Genomic DNA, 20,739 nt, shown 5'->3' with positions numbered 1-20,739 from the left:
CAAAATAAAGACCTGGTCAACAAATAATCGGAATAAACTAATAGAAACCAATTATTCAGGACAGCTTTATCAGTAATAGCTCTGAAAAATTTGCAGTGTATGTGTCTCCCCCCCCTTCTCTTTCGTATGCTATGCATTTTTGTGTTTTTATATTGTAAACAGTCCTATGATCTTCAAAAGGACACAGTAAGAATGGTTCTGAGTTCAGGCTATTGCCAATAGCTATCTAAACTACAGTGAAAAAGATACTAAAGAGGACTGAATCAATGAAGAACAGAGACAAGAATAATAAGAGCTTTAAAACCTTTACTGAAGAAATCTGAATAAGGTTAAAGAAAGATGCAGCAATAGCACTGAAGGAATAAAATATGATAAAACACAAGGTTGAATGTATTCCTCACAGATGAAAGTTTTACAAGACTAAGTTGAATAAAAATTGAATAAAGTCCATATGAATAAATCCTAACAGATAGCTCCTTAATCAGAGAAATGGGTGTTTGTACCCACTTATGAAGGCAAACGAAGGACTGCACTCTGCATAGACCTGTGGTCATTAGATAAATGAAGACATTACTTCAACATTTCAATATTTTCGAAGTTTGTCTCCTCACCTTCCTGGAGAAAGAACATGTAACTTTTCTTATGAATAAAAACACACAAGTTCCCCATATCCAAAACCAATTAGGCAAAATAAATAAAGGAGGCCAACAAGTTGAAATGACAGACTGAACAGATGGGTGGGGCATAAAACAACAACAACAACCATATCATGAACCCAAATAATACCATCATCCAACCAAGACCTGCACTCTCATTTCATGCCAGTGCTTTAATATTTGCCCCGGTGATAAACTTCACAGAGCATTCCTGGTCAAAAATTCACGAGAGGTTGAAACACTATTTATTTTCTAACCTCTCACTTCGTGCTCATAGCATTTACACAGTAGAAACATTCATTCCAATATCCCTATTCAGACATCTACTGATGGGATGGATACTGATGGAGCCCACCTGGGAGGTGTGGGGAACTAAGTTCTGTTTAGTTCCGGCTTAAAAAAAGGTCCTGCTCAGAATTCTGGAAAATCAGAGTTCATGGGAAATCACAGGAGAAATCTCCACGAGTACAAAAGGCTTCCCCCATTGCAGACAGACGTCTTTGAAAACATGGAGGGCAACAGAGCCAGGACTAAGCCAGCATGCTTCTATCTGCTCTCCTGCCCACAGGTATTTGTTTAACCAGGAAAGGCAATGCCTGAATTGAGATAATGAAGGCACAGGTTACCAGATTAGCATGTACTGTATGTGCAGTCCTTGGCCCCATATTGTTTCTGAGATTTAGGGGTGTGGCCCTGCTCCTGTCTCCACCTGTTTTGGTTTCCAACGACTCCACACAAACATGTCCACAATATGGCAACTGATAGCACTTCTTAGCTCTAACAATGAGGCAACAGCTATATTTAGATTATTTGTTTTGGTTAAGTTAGTATGTGGAAGAAAACCAAAAACATGGTAAACTGCCTAACCACTTTCTAACAAGGTGCTTTTCTGTGCTACTGAGAAGAGCAATGAAGCTTATGAACTCTGACATGCAAAAATTTCAGCTTCTGACAAGGAAACTTCAGTGGGATGCGTTGCTTAGCATCTGCCAGAGCAAACTAAGTTGAAAATAACATACCCATTCCTTTGGGGAAATCACCTTGACCCTCATCAGCTAAGCTTCTCAAATGTCTGAATTAAAGTAGCAGTGCTATATGAACACTTTAACCTCCTTGAATATCAGAGGATAGGGTAGTTTTACAATGAACATGAAAGCAAATTTTGCTGAGAAACTGTTTCTGTATAGACAGCTCTCCTGTGAGATATTTTGCCCCTTTTGGCCAACAGTGGGGGATGACTCAGAACTTACAAAAACAAGGGATGTTAACACGGACATGAATATCTATATCTATATGTTTTAATGTATTTGTAGCCCTGCAGTGAAGCAGTGCAAAACAGGCTGTTTCAGGCAATACTTTGTAAAGGTCAGCAAATAATGAATTTTGGGGAATGCCTCTTCTACAAGTGATGTGGCAATTCAAGCAAGTGTCTAAAGCAGGAGACGTTTCCTCTAAAGACAGTATCCACTGTGACACATGCAGGCATTTATCATGCTGCACCAATATCGCACTGCCTTATTGGTACAGCAAGTTAGTGTAGATGAATACCAGCCAGGAAAACTGCCTATGCTGAATGCATAGGCAAAAATCCCTTTAAATAAGATGCCAGGCTACATTGAATCCTAGATGGCATTATATGCCTACTGAAACATTCAACCTCCTCATTTTTAACATGGTAGTTATCACTATCAAACACAAACATACTGCATTAGGTTACTTACAGTGGAAACAGCATGTTCCAGTGGAAGTAAACGTTAGGGCAGATTTTACGGGTCTTTATACCACTTCTCACCCAGTAAACCAATCCTAAGAGAGTTAATTCCCATGGCTTCATGTCACATTAAACTAGAACAAATTGGGAGGAGCTGCAGTAAGTCTCACTCTGCTTCTATCACATGAATGGAATGAGAACTTCAAGATCTGCTTTCAGTTTCTTTGCATGTTGGTCTGCCTGGATCAGAACACACCAAGACTCATGTAAGATTAGCAGAATAAAATTTCTGCTCTTTTTTAAAAATTAAAAAAACAAACAAACGTGTGTGTATGCACTTTTGAAAGTTCGAATGAATCTAAAATCCAAATGGATTTTTTTTTAAAAAAATGTGTTTTGTGAAACTACCAGCATCACCCTGTGGGCTATTTATAGGATGCTTTGCTAATCTAAGCCAATACTTACTTGGCTGGTGAAAAGCAAATGACTCATTAACTATCACAGTGGCAAAATATCCTCCAAGGAAATAGAATTGGATAATCCATTAGTATCTCCAGCCAGCTGTCCAGGATAAAAAGGTTACAGGAAGCAAAGGTAGGTGTGCTTTTTCAATTCTCAGAGTCTGAGCCAGTGAGTTCTTGCAATTTAGTAGGAAAACTGATGTTCTCCTGGGAGCAGGAAGCAGAGTGAGCAGCCTACTGCTGAATCCCAATTACCACCTCCCAGTTCTTTGCTCTCTCACTTTTCTACACGCCTTCCATTAAAAAACTTTGCAGTCCTAGTCTTTGCCTGCAGATGTCAGCAACTGTGTTCTTCAGGAGCTCACATGCTAGCTACCTTTACTGAAACAATCCAAGTGTAAATAGAAAATTGGGTCAAACTCCACGCAACTTCTGATTGGGATTTCTCTCTCTTTTTAATGAACAGCAGTCACAGGGTCCCTGATCTGAATCAAGGTCATGAAGCTGGAAGGTGGGTGCTAATCCACATTCTGTTTTCCACCCCCAAAACCACCTGTATTCAACAAGCAATTTGTTGCAACGTACGCTGAAGGAGAGAAAAAAAAGAACCAGTTCAGGGAAATAAATTTGCACTCCAGAACTGCCCAATGTGATTTATGTTGATCTGGCAACAGTTGTAAGTTATTCTGGAAAGGGACCTTCACTTATATCAAACGTTAGCTATTCTCAGAGTAGACCTACTGAAATTAATAGACATGGATAAGGTGCACTGATTTCAATGGATCTACTTTGAGTAGAGCTTTGTGGGATACAACACCTTGGGAATAAGCTTCATTGAACTAAATGGGATTTACATCTGCCTATAAACACTTAGGATTGTTGCTTTGGGTGCTTTCTAGGGAAATGTACATTTTGGAAACATCGGGGGATTTGTTATGTTCAGAAACTGAGGGCCCAAAGTAATAATTAAAAGTAGATATTTTACTGCAGAACAAGGACATCAGTTCAGAAAGAATTAAAGGCTCTTGACTTTCATTACAGACTGTAACAGTGGCATTTCCAAATTTGAGGGATTCATCGCAGAATATGCTGATAGAGTATTTTATATATAAAACCCTCTTCTACGAGAGAGGAAAATTACTAGCGATGCTGTGCCAGTTTTAATATCAGCTACAGTTCTTGGACCTTAGGGAAAGCTATGCAAAATAATGCTGAAATAGCAGCGCATAAAACTTTAAGTTACTGGCGAAAATATTGTTGAATGAGAACCTTTCTTACCATCTATGATTTAATGGCAGTCTCCTCAAATGAGCTATAACATCATTCTACAATAAATCAGCTTCTAAGAATATAGCACAGATATCAGCTTTCTTAGAACAGAAGTAATGTAAAATGACTGATTACACCATTTGACCTAAAGTTAGCCAGAACATTACAAAAATAACAATCAAGTAATCAACACTAGTGTCATGCTTTTAGCTTAAATAACCATGACTATAATAGTCCATAACTGCATTTTTTTCTTCAGAGACGTGCAAAAGCTTAATGATTTGCTCATTTCTGAGTTAAAAATTATGGCAGGAATGTACTCAGTTTGGAATAAGTAACCTGAAACTACTATGGGATGAAATACTGCAAATAATGAAAAAGCAGTACTTCAGTTTAGAGTCTGGTGTGATATATGTGGGCCTTGCTGCTAACTTTCCTGTCTTGCTGTATTCTCACCAACTACTTATATGGTGGATGTGCCAAGAGAAAAATATCTTGAACAGCAACCAGCAAAGGTATTGCTTTAACAGCAATCCATATCTACCTTGGGAATAATCACCAATGTTATCCAGTTTCACAGTGCCCTAAAATGTAAGTAGCAAGAGGGAAGCCACAATGTTGGTGTCAGAAATCCATGATGAGAGATATCCAACTACATCGTACTCAGGCTAGACCCACTGAAATCAATACTTAAGTGGATCTACTGGATAGCACTATTATTTGACATACTTCAAATAAGTTTTAATTTCTATTTTGCAGCAACTCCCTTAGCACAATTTCCAACATTTTAGGCAAAGTTCAAAACTAGGATGATTTTTTTTCTTGACAGCTAAGCAACCATCTACAACAATATGGGCAGATAACAATTTTGCTCTTTTATTTAATAATCAATGCTCCGTTGCAGAGGAAAAGTCACATTTTTAAAGGCTACTGCATTTCAAGCAGATATGCACCTTCTTCAACACCAAGCCTCAAGTCAAAAGGAGGAAGAAAATAGCTGCTTTACTACAGAAATTTCCTAAACCAGAAAATGTTGCTTTTGAGCACCAGACAATTGTAAGCAAAGTCTGTGAAATCTTATCTTGTTGGTGCCATGAGAGATGTCTTGGCAGGCCCTCCTGAGCCTGCAATGCTCACAACTTAATGGTCTATCTATTTAGGGATTTATATAGCACTTCAATTTGTCAAGTGCTTTATATCATAAGTCATAACATCCCTATTGCAGATAGTGAGTAGAGGCTGACAAACTGTGGCTTTGCCAGGGCCACTCAGTAAATCAATATGTGCACCGGGATGGTTTCCAAAGGTCTACACATCAGGTAATGGCTGATTAAATAAGAAGACTGCCTTCTCATTTCCTAATTTAAAAACAATCTAACTGCACATGCATACCATTTCTAGGCAAAATATGTGCAATCATACAATAAGGGACACTAAAAAAGCATTTGAGGAGCACATTGCTAAAATCAAGAAGGCTAACTGTGGCAAGCTCCCTTAGTAAAGGAGGGAGCAAGGTTACGTTACTGGGCCTGAATGGTTTAAATTTAAGACAATCCCTATCAGAAACAAATCTAAATTAAGAGATTCTGTGCCTGTGGAACTGTTTACTACAATTCAGCAACAAGGACTCTTATTGTTGTGGGTGTCCTATGACCATTTATTTCCTGAACTGGGGAAAAAATAAAGATGAGGGCATGATGGGAACAAAACTGTAAAGTACTATAAAGCTTAGTGGTTTTGCTAGTACAGTACTTAGTTATACTGATGCAATTAATAACTTTACTTATTTCCAATAAATCAAATTCTTTCTAAAAAAAACCCTATTTCTAGCCCCATTCAATGATCTCTTCCTTTCCCGAGTTAAATCTAACAAACCTCTAACCTCCCAGTTGCTTCTCTAGCCAGGCACCATTGGCCCTTTAAACTGTCAAATTCTACCTTTTTACTCTCTACCCATTCCTGATTTGTTGTTTTACCACTCTGCCATGATTGGCTACAGGGTCTCCAGGAGGATGACCCCCAGGTCTGTCCATCACATCACCTACTGGCTAGAGAAGCAGCTGGAACTCTGGGTGATAAGGGACTCAGCTATGTGCTAGAGGAGGATACTATAGAGAGCAGAAAAACTGAATGAATTCTGTCTTCTCAGTACAAGTTAAAGGGCAAATCCCTGTGCCTCAGCTTTCAACATAATTTCTGACATCAAAATACAAAAATAAAGCCAAAACCTCCCTACACATTCTACCACCCCTTTTATCACCCATTTATTACCATTCCCTCCCATTTCTTTATCAACTTTCCACTTAATCTAATGTAATATTATGGAAAAGAACAAAAGACCATGTTTAAGAAGTATGCATTGCAGTTCTGGAACTGATATTGCCCATATTATGTTACATGCCAAAAGCATTGCTAAGAGGAAATGAGGAGGCACAAAAGATCCTGCTCCAGAATGATGTCACTAAAGGCTAATTTCTCAACGTAGATGCCAATGCTACTTCCTCGTGTTTGAAGCTCCAGCGTGTATTTGTGCCCATGGCCTTTCACTTGAGCAAGGAAGAAGGCATGAAGGGCACTAGACCTCTGGTGGATCTAGTACTTGCTCTGGATAGTTGGCATCAAGTGAAACCCAGGAAGCCAATCATCAATCATCCTTTCCCTTTGCTTCCCACAATTCTAGAGATAAGCATTAAGAAGTTCTTTAACAAAGAACTTGAGTACAAAAATGACCATGAATAATAGGCTAACCATAGCAGTACCACCACCACCAAATATTCCTAATTTTTCTGGTCACATGGATTTAAAGAAGCATTTCCTACTGATAATACAGTGGTACCTCGGTTCTTGAATGTAATCCGTTCAAGTACTGAAACGTTCGAAAACTGAACACTGAAAGTGGAAGCCTCAAAACGGAAGCCACATTTCCTGTTCGACTTTGAAGGCATGTTCAAAAGCCGAGACATTTACTTCCGGGTTTTCGTGGTTCAAGTTCCAAAATGTTCGACTATGGAGGCATTTGAAAACCGAGGTACCACTGTACCTCCCCCCCCATTTTTTTAATTAGTTTTCCAATTTATAACAAACAAAAAACACCAAAAGCAAGCAAACAAACATTTATCCTTGCTATAATGATTCCACTTTTGTTAACATTGTTAAATGACTTCCTCGAAACCTCCTAGCTGAGTTTCCATATACTCCATTATAGCAGTTTTCCAAAACTATTTTCACATAAAATTTACTTAGTCAATTTACATCTTTCTTTACCACCATACCTTCAACAAGAAAAATTAAACTATATAATGCATTACCAAGTACGGAGGTACCTCTGGATGCGAACGGGATCCGTTCCAGAGCCCCATTTGCATCTTGAGCAGAACGCAACCTGCGTCTGCGCATGTCATTTTGAGCGTCTGTTACTTCCAGGTTGCCAAAACGCAACCTGAAAACGCTCAACCTAAAGCTACTTCAACCCGAGGTATGACTGTATGTCATTTTGGATCTCTGAAGTTCAGTTGATCTTAAATGACAAGCAGCTCTGGAGCAGTTTTCAATTGTGCTGCCAGATTCTCTTTGGTGACCAGGATATAGCAAATAAAAAGTAAACTTGGTGCAGAAGTTTATGGGTGGCATGTTCTTCTCCAGCTGCTTTAAAGACTTCAATGGCCAATTCAATCAGTTAACAGCTAGCAAATCTGACTACAAGGGATTTCATTGGAAACAACCAGAAGATATTGGAACACATCTATCACAAACCCTGGGAGAGTAACACACAGATTTTTGTTATCTGAAGCAACAACATGCACAGCTGCACTTGCATGCTCTGCTGACATCAATAAGGCTGGTACATAAACGAAGATGTTTTGGCATAATAAAGCAGTGCATAAATGAAAGTGGCTATTGTTCGACAACACCTATTCTAATTTAGCTCTTTAAGAAACACTGGCAAAATCAATGTTTGCTAAATGGGAAAGAACAAAATCAGCAGAGAAAGGAATTAAATTTTCAGCCTTTTAAATCAATATCTGGAAGAAGTAAGACACGAACTGGAGGCAGTATCCTCATGCACTAAAGCACCACAGATTAAAGCCAGGAAAGAAATAATTATATAGGAAATATTTCTTCCAAGGTAAATTGCAGTTTTGAAACAAGAGGTACTACATGCAAGTAGCTAGAAATCTGGGAAATCTAGGCTTAAGACCCATCAGATCAATTTATAAAAGCTTTTATTTGGTTCAGATTTTGATAATTTCATGTAAACGGCTATATTTACAACTATCACTGAAACCCAGATGGATTGCCTCAGCCACTGCAGATTTTTAGGCATAACACATTAGAAGAATTCATTAGTATAATGATCTGAAATGAGCTGAGCCACCCATTCAAATCAAAACACAAAGACTTACCTCCAATAATTTTAGACTGGCAATTAATAAATTCTGGCTTTTTGTCTGTAAGGTACCGCTGACAGGTATGATGGAGAATTTGAAAGAATGTACATTTTTCAGAGGCTGTGCTTGCTACCCATTGGTCAAAAGCATTTTCAAATAGTAAATCAAATTCTGGGGAATCCTAGAAGGAATAATATTAGAATTACAGGAGAAATGATATTTTAAAAAAACCCAAAGCAAATGTTAAAGAAAATGATGTACACTGATTTTATATAGCCCAACTTCTTGTAACTTTTGAAAATGTATGTCATGCATGCAATTCCATATTATAATGTAGAATATCATGACTAGAACTACTACAAAAGTCATCAAAATTGCTAAAGGAAATTCAGCAACAGATGTCATGAGGTTGTTTAACCTGGCTAACTCCACTCCCATTTAATACGAAGAGTCAAACACCAGTTCACACCTACAGTTAAGCCATATTTTGAAAAAAACAAACAAACCCCTGATTAAACCACAGTTTAACAATAAAATGGTATATAAATCGTATGGAATAAAAATAATGCTCACAAGTGCTTTGCTCTTTCCCTACTCTTGATTGCGATGTACAGTGGAACCTTGGGTTGTGAACGTTATCCGTGCGGGAGGCACGTTCTCAACTCACAGTGTCACGTCTGCACATACGCGGGTCACGATTTGGCGCTCCTGCACATGCACCGAAACCAGGAAGTAACCCGTTCCGGTACTCCCGGGTTTGGCGCGGTGCGCAACCCGAAAACACGTAACCTGAAGTGTCTGTAACCCGAGGTACTACTGTACAGGGGATGAAATGAGCCAGAGTCTGATTTAGAGTGTAAACCTGACTTTTCGTTTGTTTTCTCCAAACAAGCCATGAATGCTAAAGCCAAGAACGAACCTTAGCCAGAAGCAAACCAGGATTCCAGGATCACACTGGATCAATCTGGTTCTGAGATGGCCATTTGTCAAGCTACAGTAGCGTGATCCATTGGGCCAGTGCTGCTTTGAAGCAGCAGGTAGATGGTCCTATCTGTGCCTCTAGCATGCTATCAGCAGGATCATCACTCTCTAGTACGCATGGAGTCAAACATCATTTTGTCTCCCATGTACAGTGGTACCTTGGTTTGCATACGTCTTGGTTTGCATACGTTTTGGATTACAAACACGTCAAACCTGGAAGTGCGTGTCCCGGTTTGTAACCTTTTTTGGGATTACAAACAAATATTTTTTGGAGGCCACATTGGCGAAAGTGCACCTTGGGTTACAACCTTTTTTGGTTTACAAACGGACCTCCAGAACAGATTATGGTTGTAAACCAAGGTACCACTGTAGAAAGAAAAGAGACAGCAGGAAGAATGAGGGTTGAAAATGGTACACCTTGCTGAAATCTATAGTTTTTAATTATTTTGGACTGCTTCTAGCATTATTTACCATAAAGATATATGTTTAGTTAAGAGGACAAGTTTTCTTGCCTGGATATATGAATTAAATTCCCAATGCAACACTGGGGCAAAATAGTGGTTCAGATTATTACAAGAGGAAGTTAGCAGCAGCAGAGAACATGAAAGCCTACAAGGTAAGGATAAGTTCATTCACACACACTGGGATTCCAAACACTTCTTTTTCCTAAAATAGCAGAGGTGAACAAACAGAAAAGTGATGAAATCTAGAAAGGTTTACGAAGGAAATCAAAGCATTTGGAATCGATACCTAAGGTCCTAAACGGCTGCACTTAAAGAGCATCCAAGACAAGACATGGTTTTCTTTTTAAAAAAAATATCAAATGGGTGAATTTTTCTTTCGGAAAACAGGAAGAATAAAAGATATGAAGCATCACACAAACAGAATATCACTAAATGGGAACGAGTCACTACTCACCTTATGAGGGTCTATTCCGTTAACCTGGCGAAGTTGTTCAAGCGCCCACTGCGACCTTCGGACAAAAGATGTGGAACCTCCAAACTGTTTGACTTTTGTAATAGATGCTTGTGCAGGTTTCTTGTTCGTCACTGTACACATAACGCAAAGAAATCCATGTTTAAGCATACAGAAGGGTTTCTATCACTGCAAACAGGCTTGTTTACAGACCTGACAGTTTCCAATAAATCATGACAAGCGTGCCTCAACATATTTAAACCTAGATTCCTGTTCCTCACACCCCTGTTGCAAGAATGACCTCAACCTATTTTAAGGTAAAGGTAAAGGTACCCCTGCCCGTACGGGCCAGTCTTGCCAGACTCTGGGGTTGTGCGCCCATCTCACTCAAGAGGCGAGGGGGCCAGCGCTGTCCGAAGACACTTCCGGGTCACATGGCCAGCGTGACATCGCTGCTCTGGCGAGCCAGAGCTGCACACAGAAATGCCGTTTACCTTCCTGCTAGAAAGCGGTCCCTATTTATCTACTTGCACCCGAGGGTGCTTTCGAACTGCTAGGTTGGCAGGCACTGGGACCGAGCAACGGGAGCGCACCCCGCCGTGGGGATTCGAACCGCCGACCTTTCGATCGGCAAGCCCTAGGCGCTGAGGCTTTTACCCACAGCGTCACCCGCGTCCCAAAACCTATTTTAGGCAACTTCAAAATAAAGTAACCAGAGTCCTGGCCGCTGAACAGCAAGCAGTGTGGTTATTCTCCTACAAAAAGCCTAATCCTACTTCCAGCAGAGACTTCTTCAACCTGGTGCCCTCCCGATGTTTGGACTATAACTCCCATCACCCAAAGCCAGGGTACCAAACTACCTGCACTAGACTTGAGTTTGTGGGTGTATTGCAAGTACAAAATCCAGTTTGCTCATACTGCTCTGATGCATCAGAGAAGGCCCCAAGAACCTGATGCATTTACCATGACTGGATCCAAAGAGGTTTGAGACTGTTCACGAGTATTTTTGCACATGGAAGAGTATATTTCAAATGCGTACTTTTGTTTCTTCAGCAACAAACAGCTTTTCAAATAAGGAAGTATTGCTTTTGACACTTATACTGAAATGTATATTCATGCAAAAGGTGTGTGTGCATTATTTTAATTTTTTGTTGTTTCATTTCTCACAGGGAATAGCTTTGTCAAAAAGGAGTATAAACCTTTTAATGTCTTAAAGACAAGTAGTATATACAGCACTTACAGATAAGATTAAAGGCTCACAATTTTAATGACAATATAATGAATATACTGCTGCAGTTTCTTGTTCTTGTCCCATGTGATGTTTTATTTTGCAATTGCTGACTAATTCAATTCATCTTTGACCTTGAGATAGACATGGACCTGAGATTCCCACATCCCTCCTTTAGAGGTTGGATTTATTGCATGTCTCCCTGGCTATGTAGTCTGATTTTTATTCTGATTTATGGTGCAGTTTTTTAAAAAATAAAAAAAAACTTTTTTGGCTGGCTTTTATTGGTTGGTTTCCAATGAGTAATTCTGTTATTGCAAGGATTTCCATTTGTGTAAAGGAGTTTGCATTCTCTCTCCTCTCCCCATGGGTCTCCCAGGCCTTCTCTAAATCTGCTCCAGAGGGTTGGCGGGAACCCCAGAATGCATTTAGGGGGCATGCAGGGAGAGGAAAGAGGGGATTGTTCTGTTGCACAGCTAGAAATCCTTTTGCTAATGGAAATACTTTGATGGATACTTCCCATTGCTTGACCTTTTCTGCATGAAGCTGTTGTTTTTTTAAGCTGCCTTGTATAAATGAGGAATGGCAGTGCAGAAAACTGAGTCTACTTCTTTATGACTCAATAATCATGATCTGTTTTCTCCAGGAAAATCATGTATATTTTGAAGAACCCTTTACAAGCCATTTGCTTAATAAACATAAAACAAAACAATATGATAGTGACCTGGTCTATAGACATATTATGCGCCAGAAGAGTACTTGGGTATAATTTTATTTACATACACTTTCCTCACTGAATCTAAAATATTGTGCACCAATTTAATTTGTTTGTAGACTGGATTAGTACTTGCTTAAATCCTTTATTATCTATCCTACTAAATGTCATTAAATTGCTGGACTGTTTGAATGTCCATGCTTTTAGTACTGATATGAAACAGCTTGATTATTTAATGTTGCTGGACTTTCACTATAATCCTGTTACGGACTCGTTTTCTCGATATACAAATATTTCTCCCGTGCATGCAATAGCAATAGAAATACTGCAATTGACTTACTGTGCTTTTTGTTTTAATTATTATTTTTAGAACAACACGGTAAGAATATCAGTAGCATACTAAAATAATAGTCATACTTTAAAGTATGCTAGTTTTTAAATACACTCAAAATCCCAAGTCTCTATTCTTTGATCAAAGTATGCTTATCAAAGCAATTTAAATGCAGGTCAGTAATAAGGCACTGAGTAATCACCATTTTACTGCTCCAACATCAATCAGATAAGAGGGATTAGGTCTATATTAATTATTTGGTAGAACAAAAAAGTTTATGCATATTAGAAGCGGGCTTCAGATTGGTATCAGGTTATTAAAAAAATGTCTTTGCTGGTGCAGCTGAGTAGGAACTGAAGATTGCAATCTCACTAGACATTTTGTCCTTCTGATATGGTTATCAGATTACTTTGTTCCATTTAACAGATAGCTATCTTCGTCAGTTGTATTGCTTTCTATTTATCAAGAATAATTTATACAAAACTATATTGCTGGATATCTATTTCTGGAAGTAGATAGCCAGCAGTGAACAGCCAAGCGTAACTCCATATTTGGGATTACTGTATCTTCTAAATGAATTATTAAAGAAAAATGAAAACATGCTCAAGATTGAAATCAATCAGTAGGGGTGATCATATTCATTATTCAGTGGGTAGGACATCAAGAAATCAGGGTCCTACATGTTTGCATGTATTAGGAGAGAATATAAACTGCTTGAAGTGTACAATTCTGAAAGTTTCTTCCCAGAACACTTGTAACAGCTAGACATCATCAGCGGTTTAAGCACAAGGTTAGGTTTTACTAACACAAAAGTAATTGGATCTTCATACTGAGCAGAAGAAATATATTTTAGGCTGATTTAACACTGCCTGATTTGGGCAAGAAATGAGAAAAGACGCTTTCCCAAAGGCACTGGAGGAGCTTTTCACCGTTCTTAAGAAGTTCAATATATTGTCATGTTCAGAAACCATATCCCTAAAATCAGGATGAAAGAAAGTGTTCTTTGGATTATCTTCTCTGATGCTTAGTTGCTGCCCCAATGTATCTCAGGTGCGTAGCAAGCCTTGCTCAACTTATGAATCTGTCGTGAGATGGGCAGAAACTACACAGATAGGATTCAGCTAATAATACCCATCAGCAAAAGCCCTGTGAAAGGACTTCTGCTTGTGCAACAGAGATTTCCCTCCCTCTTCTCTACCCTGCACCTCCCACAAATTGGCTTAGGTGACGGGGACAGGTTCAGGAGAAGCCTTCCAGAATAGCAAGATTGGGGGAGGGGGGAGAGTAAGAGGAGAGATCATTCGACCTGGCAAATCAAAAAAGCTTGCGCTGACAGAACAATCGCCTGACAGACTTTATCCCCACAGCGAAGCCAATTAAAATAAACAAACACACCTAGAAGTGCTTCATATTCTTAATTTTATCTATAGGTTTCTTAATATATTTCTAAAGCTTTAGCAATGTATCATATACCAAATTTGATATTCTCACTTTTAAAATGAAGCACAAATTGTGGCTGATATCTAAATATACTTTCAATAAATTTATATAATTTTAATGAAATTAATACTAAATTTTACCTTGACAAAAGGTAAAGAGCCACTTTTGATGCCATCCAACAACTTGGATTTTTGACTTTTATTAGCAGCCTCCCTGTTACATATCACAAACTATTTTTCAGTTTGCGGAGTAGCTTGGGGCCTGCTGTCTGAGGCACACAAGTCAAAAGGCTTCGTTGCGAGTGGCAAACTAGCCCACGTGTTCTTTGGACCCAAGCCAATGCCGAGAAGTTCAAATACAAAGATGGTTGAAAATTAAACAGCCAGCAAAGTCAAACTGTAAAATTCTTTTGGTAATCAAAAATCTTTTGACAAACAGCTTGATTGCTTCTCTGGAAAAGCCATCTATATATTTATAAACTGCTGAAGGCATCAAAATGTGAACTGATTCATAGAATTAAGTGTTTGATGTCTCAGAGCTGTTGTAAGAAGGAAATAATTACTACACAATTGTTTACATTTTAGCTGCCAAAAGACTTTTCGGTTGAACTGTGAAATGAGGGAAACTTCCCCACTGGGGGTGAAACATCAAGACTGCAGTTATGTCTGTATTCCATTTTCCATGTGTACAAAGAAATCAGCCCACTACTTGGTTGCTTAAAGATAAAAGAAAGCTTTTACATCAGTTCATGCAAGTCATACACAGAAAGATTTCAAGTAGATTGTGCAACTTCTAAGTTGTATTATAATGCATTACTGTGACTAGGCCACCTGTATCTTGGAATGTCAGCAGCTGTAGTAAGAAATAGACACAGCAACTCCCTGTTGTCAGTTTCAGATTCAGTTTCTAGACAATGCAATCATAAGGATGGAGTCATGTGGTGAAGTAAGGCCTCTGATTAATGACTTCATTTATAAGCAAGCTCAAACAGAATATCCCCAAATATCTGTTAGATTAAAAAAAGCACGAAACCTTCTTTTCCATAGTTTATGTAAAAGGCACTGCTTGCAAACGCGATATTCACTGATCACTAGAGGGGGCACTTTCTGTAGTTCTACATCAGTTTCAGAAAAATACCATGCTATACAGTGGTACCTCGGTTTACAAACTTAATCTTTTCTTAAACCGAAACCATTCTTAAACCAAAGCATGCTTTCCCTAATGAGGCCTCCCACCGCTGATGCCCATCTACCATTTGGCTTCTGTTCTTAGACTGAGGTAAAGTTCACAAACCAGGACATTACTTCCGGTTTTGGAAACTGAATCGTTCGTAAACAGGGCTGTTCTTAAACCGAGGTACCACTGTAATAGGGAATCCTTTCTCTGAGCCTTTGATCTTGATGTGGCCAAACAGCACCATTCACAGACAAGGCAGGTACTGGAAGGTACGCCTGCATTTGCAGAAGCAACAAACAAACAAAAACTAATGGGGGGGGGACCTAACTCCAGAAACAGTCAAACGAGGACTGCGCATGCTTAGTGGCCATGGCCACCACTGGAGTGTGTGGGAGAGTACGAAACCATTGGGCAGGGGGAATAGAATGGAGCCTGGGACCAGAGTACTGCATGCTGCAGGTTCCACTTGTTCTGTCTGACAAAACTTGGAGCCAAATTAATCTTGATATTAGAATTTAATGATTCATGTCCCCAAATGTAGTGGGGCACAGATTATGAAGAGGCCATCTAATTTGGGGTTGGGTGGGAAGAAACTGAACTTTATCCATATGCCAAGTCCCCAAAGCAATTTGGTCAGATGACAGCCTAGGAAACTGAATTGCACAGGGTGGAAGGATTACCGTAACTTCCTTCTCATCAGTCCAAATTAGCATCCTTCATTGGTGTTTTTTGGACATTAATAATAATAATAATAATAATAATAGTAATAATAATAATAATAATAAATTTTATTTATATCCCGCCCTCCCCAGCCAAAGCCGGGCTCAGGGCGGCTAACAAAAATAAAACAGTACAAAGTACAGTATAAACAACACTCTAAAATCATTCATTGTAAAATTGATTCAAATCAAGCCACTGGCAACCATTGTGCCAGAGCTCCACGAAGATTGCCGAGGGAGGGAGTCAGGCTGTGCCCTGGCCAAAGGCCTGGTGGAACAGCTCTGTCTTGCAGGCCCTGCGGAAAGATGTCAAGTCCCGCAGGGCCCTAGTCTCTAGTGACAGAGCGTTCCACCAGATCGGAGCCACAGCCGAAAAAGCCCTGGCTCTAGTTGAGGCCAGCCTAACTTCTCTGTGGCCTGGGACCTTCAAGATGTTTTTATTTGAAGACCGTAAGTTTCTCTGTGGGGCATACCAGGAGAGGCGGTCCCGTAGGTACGAGGGTCCTAGGCCGTATAGGGCTTTAAAGGTTAAAACCAGCACCTTAAACCTGATCCTGTACTCCACCGGGAGCCAGTGCAGCTGGTATAGCACCGGGTGAATGTGGTCTCGCAGCGAAGACCCCGTAAGGAGTCTCGCTGCAGCATTCTGCACCCGCTGGAGTTTCTGGGTCAGTCTCAAGGGCAGCCCCACGTAGAGCGAGTTACAATAATCCAGTCTGGAGGTGACCGTCGCATGGATCACAGTGGCTAGGTCAGGGCGAGAGAGGTAGGGAGCCAACTGCTTAGCTTGGCGGAGATGAAAAAATGCCGCCTTTGTTATAGCTGCAATCTGCGCCTCCATGGAAAGGGAGGTGTCGAAGATTACACCCAAACTCTTAACGGATGGTGCTGGCACCCCCGCAAGAGATGGGAGTTGCCCCCCCGATCCCATATCGTCCCGTCCCAGCCACAGGACCTCTGTCTTCGAAGGATTTAGCTTCAACCGGCTCCCACGTAACTATCCAGCCACAGCTTCCAAACATCTGGTCAGTGTGTCTGGGGCCGAGTCAGGATGGCCATCCATCAACAGATAGAGTTGGGTGTCATCAGCATACTGATGGCAACCCAGCCCAAAACTCCGGACAAGCTGGGCGAGGGGGCGCATAAAGATGTTGAAAAGCATCGGGGAGAGTATTGCACCCTGAGGTACTCCACACACCAAGGAGTGGCGCGATGACAATTCCCCCCCAAGCGCCACCCTCTGTCCCTGACCAGAGAGAAATGAGCGCAGCCATTGAAGGACTGTGCCCTGAATCCCCACGTCGGCAAGGCGGTGGTCCAGGAGTTCGTGATCAACCATGTCGAAAGCTGCTGACAGATCTAGAAGGATCAGCAGCCCCGACCCGCCTCGATCCAGCTGTCTACGAAGATCATCTGTTAGGGCAACCAGAGCCATCTCGGTCCCATGACCCGCGCGGAAGCCGGACTGGAATGGATTAGTAGCTTGGCCCTTTAAATGTATTACTATAAGTTCATGGAATAGATATCATATCTGTACATGAATGTTGCTTTGCCTCTGAAGACACCTCCCTGTGGTACTTATTAATAACCCAACCTGCTTTTGTCATCTGACCACATTACTTGCATACTATGATGTGCAGCATAAATATGATAAATATGACTCTTTGCTTTCCCCTTGCACACTTTGTTTTTGCCACAGAAACTCAGAGGAGGATCAGTGCAACTGCAACCACCTGTTAGTTTAACAAACTAGTCCAAATTTGTTAATCAATGTCTGTGCCTGTTAGCAAATTTCAGAAACCATATGACAAATCTGTCATGCAGGGATGACAGAGGAGGATATTCAGCTAAGTTTTACTCAAGAGTAGATCAACTGAAATTAATGAACAGGACAAAGTTAGAAACATTAATTTAAATAAGTCTGTTCTGACCCCAACAGTGGTACCTCGAGTTAAGAACTTAATTTGTTCTGTTCTCATCCTGAAGCAAAGTTCTTAACCTAAGGTACTATTTCTGGGTTAGCAGAGTCTGGAACCTGAAGCGTCTGTAACCCGAGGTACCACTGTACCACCCAGAGACTTCTCTCTCTCTCTCTCTCTCTCTCTCTCTCTCTCTCTCTCTCTCTCTCTCTCTCTGTGTGTGTGTGTGTGTGTGTTGGTAATTTTTAAAACTTCAATTTTCTAAATGATAGTTACAATACTCCATTTTGCACCAGTACTTAAAAGCAACATAATTCCTCTTTGTTTGTTGTGCTGAGGAAAGAGGTTTACTTGTTTTTCACCAATATGCAACAGAAATCTTTAAAACAAAAATATGAGAACTAGCATGCCTTATGTATAGGTGAAACTCCCTGCAACAAAATGGGGCGACATTTTGAAATCTCAAAATTCTACTAGCTGTTTGATGCCAGTATTGACTATATCTGCTGAATTCAGATAATCTACCAACCTCAAAGAAGCACTTCTGTTATATTGTTGCTGACAGCAGTATCAAGGGATGATAAATCATGTGAATGGATGAGGAAGAGACAAATGCAATTGACCATTCAGATTTACCCGCAGAGGTTAGGAATATATTTCTGCTAGACAGTAGTTGAAAAGCAGATGAGTGGGGTTCTTCTGCTCCAGTGGAGGAGAGACACAACTTTCCAAATATTCTGAATTGTTCCCTCCCTGACAGATATATGATTGGAAAATCGGGGTATATTGCCCTGTTTGCAGTGTAAAATTGGGAGGCTCCACAATCTAAAGACTACAGAGTGAGCAATACCACAGCCTGGGTTCACCTCCAGCAAGAATCCTATAATGTATCCCTATTTCATTTATGTGTGCTTTGAAAGGGCCTACATCTAAGGGACCCGGGTGGTGCTGTGGATAAAACCTCAGCGCCTAGGACTTGCCGATCACATGGTCGGCGGTTCGAATCCCCGCAGCAGGGTGCGCTCCCGTCGTTCGGTCCCAGCGCCTGCCAACCTAGCAGTTCGAAAGCACCCCAGGGTGCAAGTAGATAAATAGGGACCGCTTACCAGCGGGAAGGTATGTCCGTGTGCTGCGCTGGCTCGCCAGATGCAGCTTGTCACGCTGGCCACGTGACCCGGAAGTGTCTGCGGACAGCGCTGGCTCCCGGCCTATAGAGTGAGATGAGCGTACAACCCTAGAGTCTGGCAAGACTGGCCCGTACGGGCAGGGGTACCTTTACCTTTACCTTTACCTCTAAGAAAACAAGTTGTGCTAATAATATCAGCCACATAATTAATAGCTTAACTGCCCCAATTCCATTCCCCCCCCCCCCGGGCCAACTGAAGTTTAAGGTTTGAATATCAGTTCCTAAATCTATATTAATTTTCTGTGTGATGATATTTATTAGAAACTGTCAAACCTATAAACTCAGTATCTTTCTTTTACAGATTTTGAACAGCCAGTAAAATTGTGAAGGGTTGGCGGGGGGGGGGGGTGCTGTCTCTTCGCCCACCCTGGTTTTCTGAGGTCTTAATAATGGGGGAAAACCATAATTTGCACGGACTTGAGGTATAAGAGAAATGTTTGTGAGCAATGCTGAAGATTTTCTTGCTGTAGCTGATTGGAGTAGGCAAAAAAAAAAATCTTTTTAGAAATGGGGAGGGAGTGCTTCACTAGTGTAATATTTTCAAATAAGAGATGGAAAGTCAGGGGAAGGAATTGAAATATCATAGGGAGGTGGGCTCTGGCTCTTTCAGACTCCCTACTTTAAAGGTTATTTACCTAGCATCTTAGTAGGTGTGGTTTAAGATCAGGATGCCATTCTGTTGCAGAGGTAGGACTAGACATTATGAAAAATGTCAAACAGAAGATGTGGCAAATATTTTTACTCATCATGCTTCATGAGGAGAAAATGCTGTTTTACGCTGTGGAAATGACAGCCAAGTGATCGCATAAGGAAGAAATAAATAATGAAGCCACCTTGTAACCAGTAACTTCCGAGTCCCACCCCAAAATTCCACACATTCCTAAAGTTCAACTCAGGCAAAACAGTTCAGCCATGCAAAAGAAGCAATGGATTTAAAATCCAACACATCCTCAGTCCCACAGCGAATGATAAAACCTACCCAAACTCTAGCACATACTGCAAAATGACTGAATTTAGCATCCACAAACGCCAGCCATCCCATACACAGAGCAGTGGCTGATATTTATTTAGGAGCAGAGTGAGAAGAGGTAAAGAAGAAAGAATGCAGTGCAGTTCCATGGAGTAGGTTGGAGAATAGAGGAAATTCCAGTCACAGATGTGACAACATATATAGAGAGCATTTGCCAAAACACCTTAGTATTTTTCTTTCCACATCCCTTCTCTACGGTACAGCTGAAAACAAACATCCCTGTTAATCTTTCTATGCCCTGACACTCCACATGTAGCTTTTCTGGTATCTATGTGTCACATTTTAATTCCCACATTCACAGCCTTCCAGATAAACGACATTAGAACAAATCTGTAATCTCCAAGACATGTTTCCATGCTGCATTCTCTGCAGCTGTTGCTCTGTTTTGGTGTCTCTGCCAGAGCTCTTTGCTTGTTTTCAGTGTTAGAAACTGAGAAACTGAAGCTAGGAGCTAAATGGCACCATGCACCTAGGTTGTGAGCGCAACAACGGAATGTCTAGGCGCACCTTTTTTATAACAAGAATACGAAGCTGAAAATGAATGAACTGCAGCTAAAATATTATGTCCATTTTTCACATGGTCTAGTCCTTCCCCTGCCCACCCCCCCTAATAT

The 20,739-nt window shown here is 40.6% G+C and overlaps 2 protein-coding genes across 2 annotated transcripts in view; one reads left to right on the top strand and one right to left on the bottom strand.

Moving 5' to 3' along the window:
* LOC309356321 (uncharacterized protein) overlaps positions 1-20,739 on the top strand; it is a 258,701-nt gene that overhangs the window by 120,315 nt on the left and 117,647 nt on the right. The gene's annotated exons all lie outside the window — the stretch shown is intronic.
* Positions 1-20,739, bottom strand: part of STXBP6 (syntaxin binding protein 6) — a 99,192-nt gene that overhangs the window by 14,639 nt on the left and 63,814 nt on the right. The window contains exons 3-4 of the mRNA XM_081887686.1: positions 10,385-10,515; positions 8,501-8,666 (exon numbers count right to left, since the gene is read on the bottom strand). Coding sequence (XP_081743812.1) covers positions 8,501-8,666; positions 10,385-10,515 — 297 coding nt within the window. The remainder of the gene's footprint in view (positions 1-8,500; positions 8,667-10,384; positions 10,516-20,739) is intronic.

Source organism: Podarcis melisellensis, assembly GCF_964234715.1.
Source record: "Podarcis melisellensis genome assembly, chromosome: 1".
Taxonomy (NCBI): domain Eukaryota; kingdom Metazoa; phylum Chordata; class Lepidosauria; order Squamata; family Lacertidae; genus Podarcis; species Podarcis melisellensis.
Note: the sequence above shows the minus strand (reverse complement) of the source record. Positions and strands in the feature narration are given on the sequence as shown.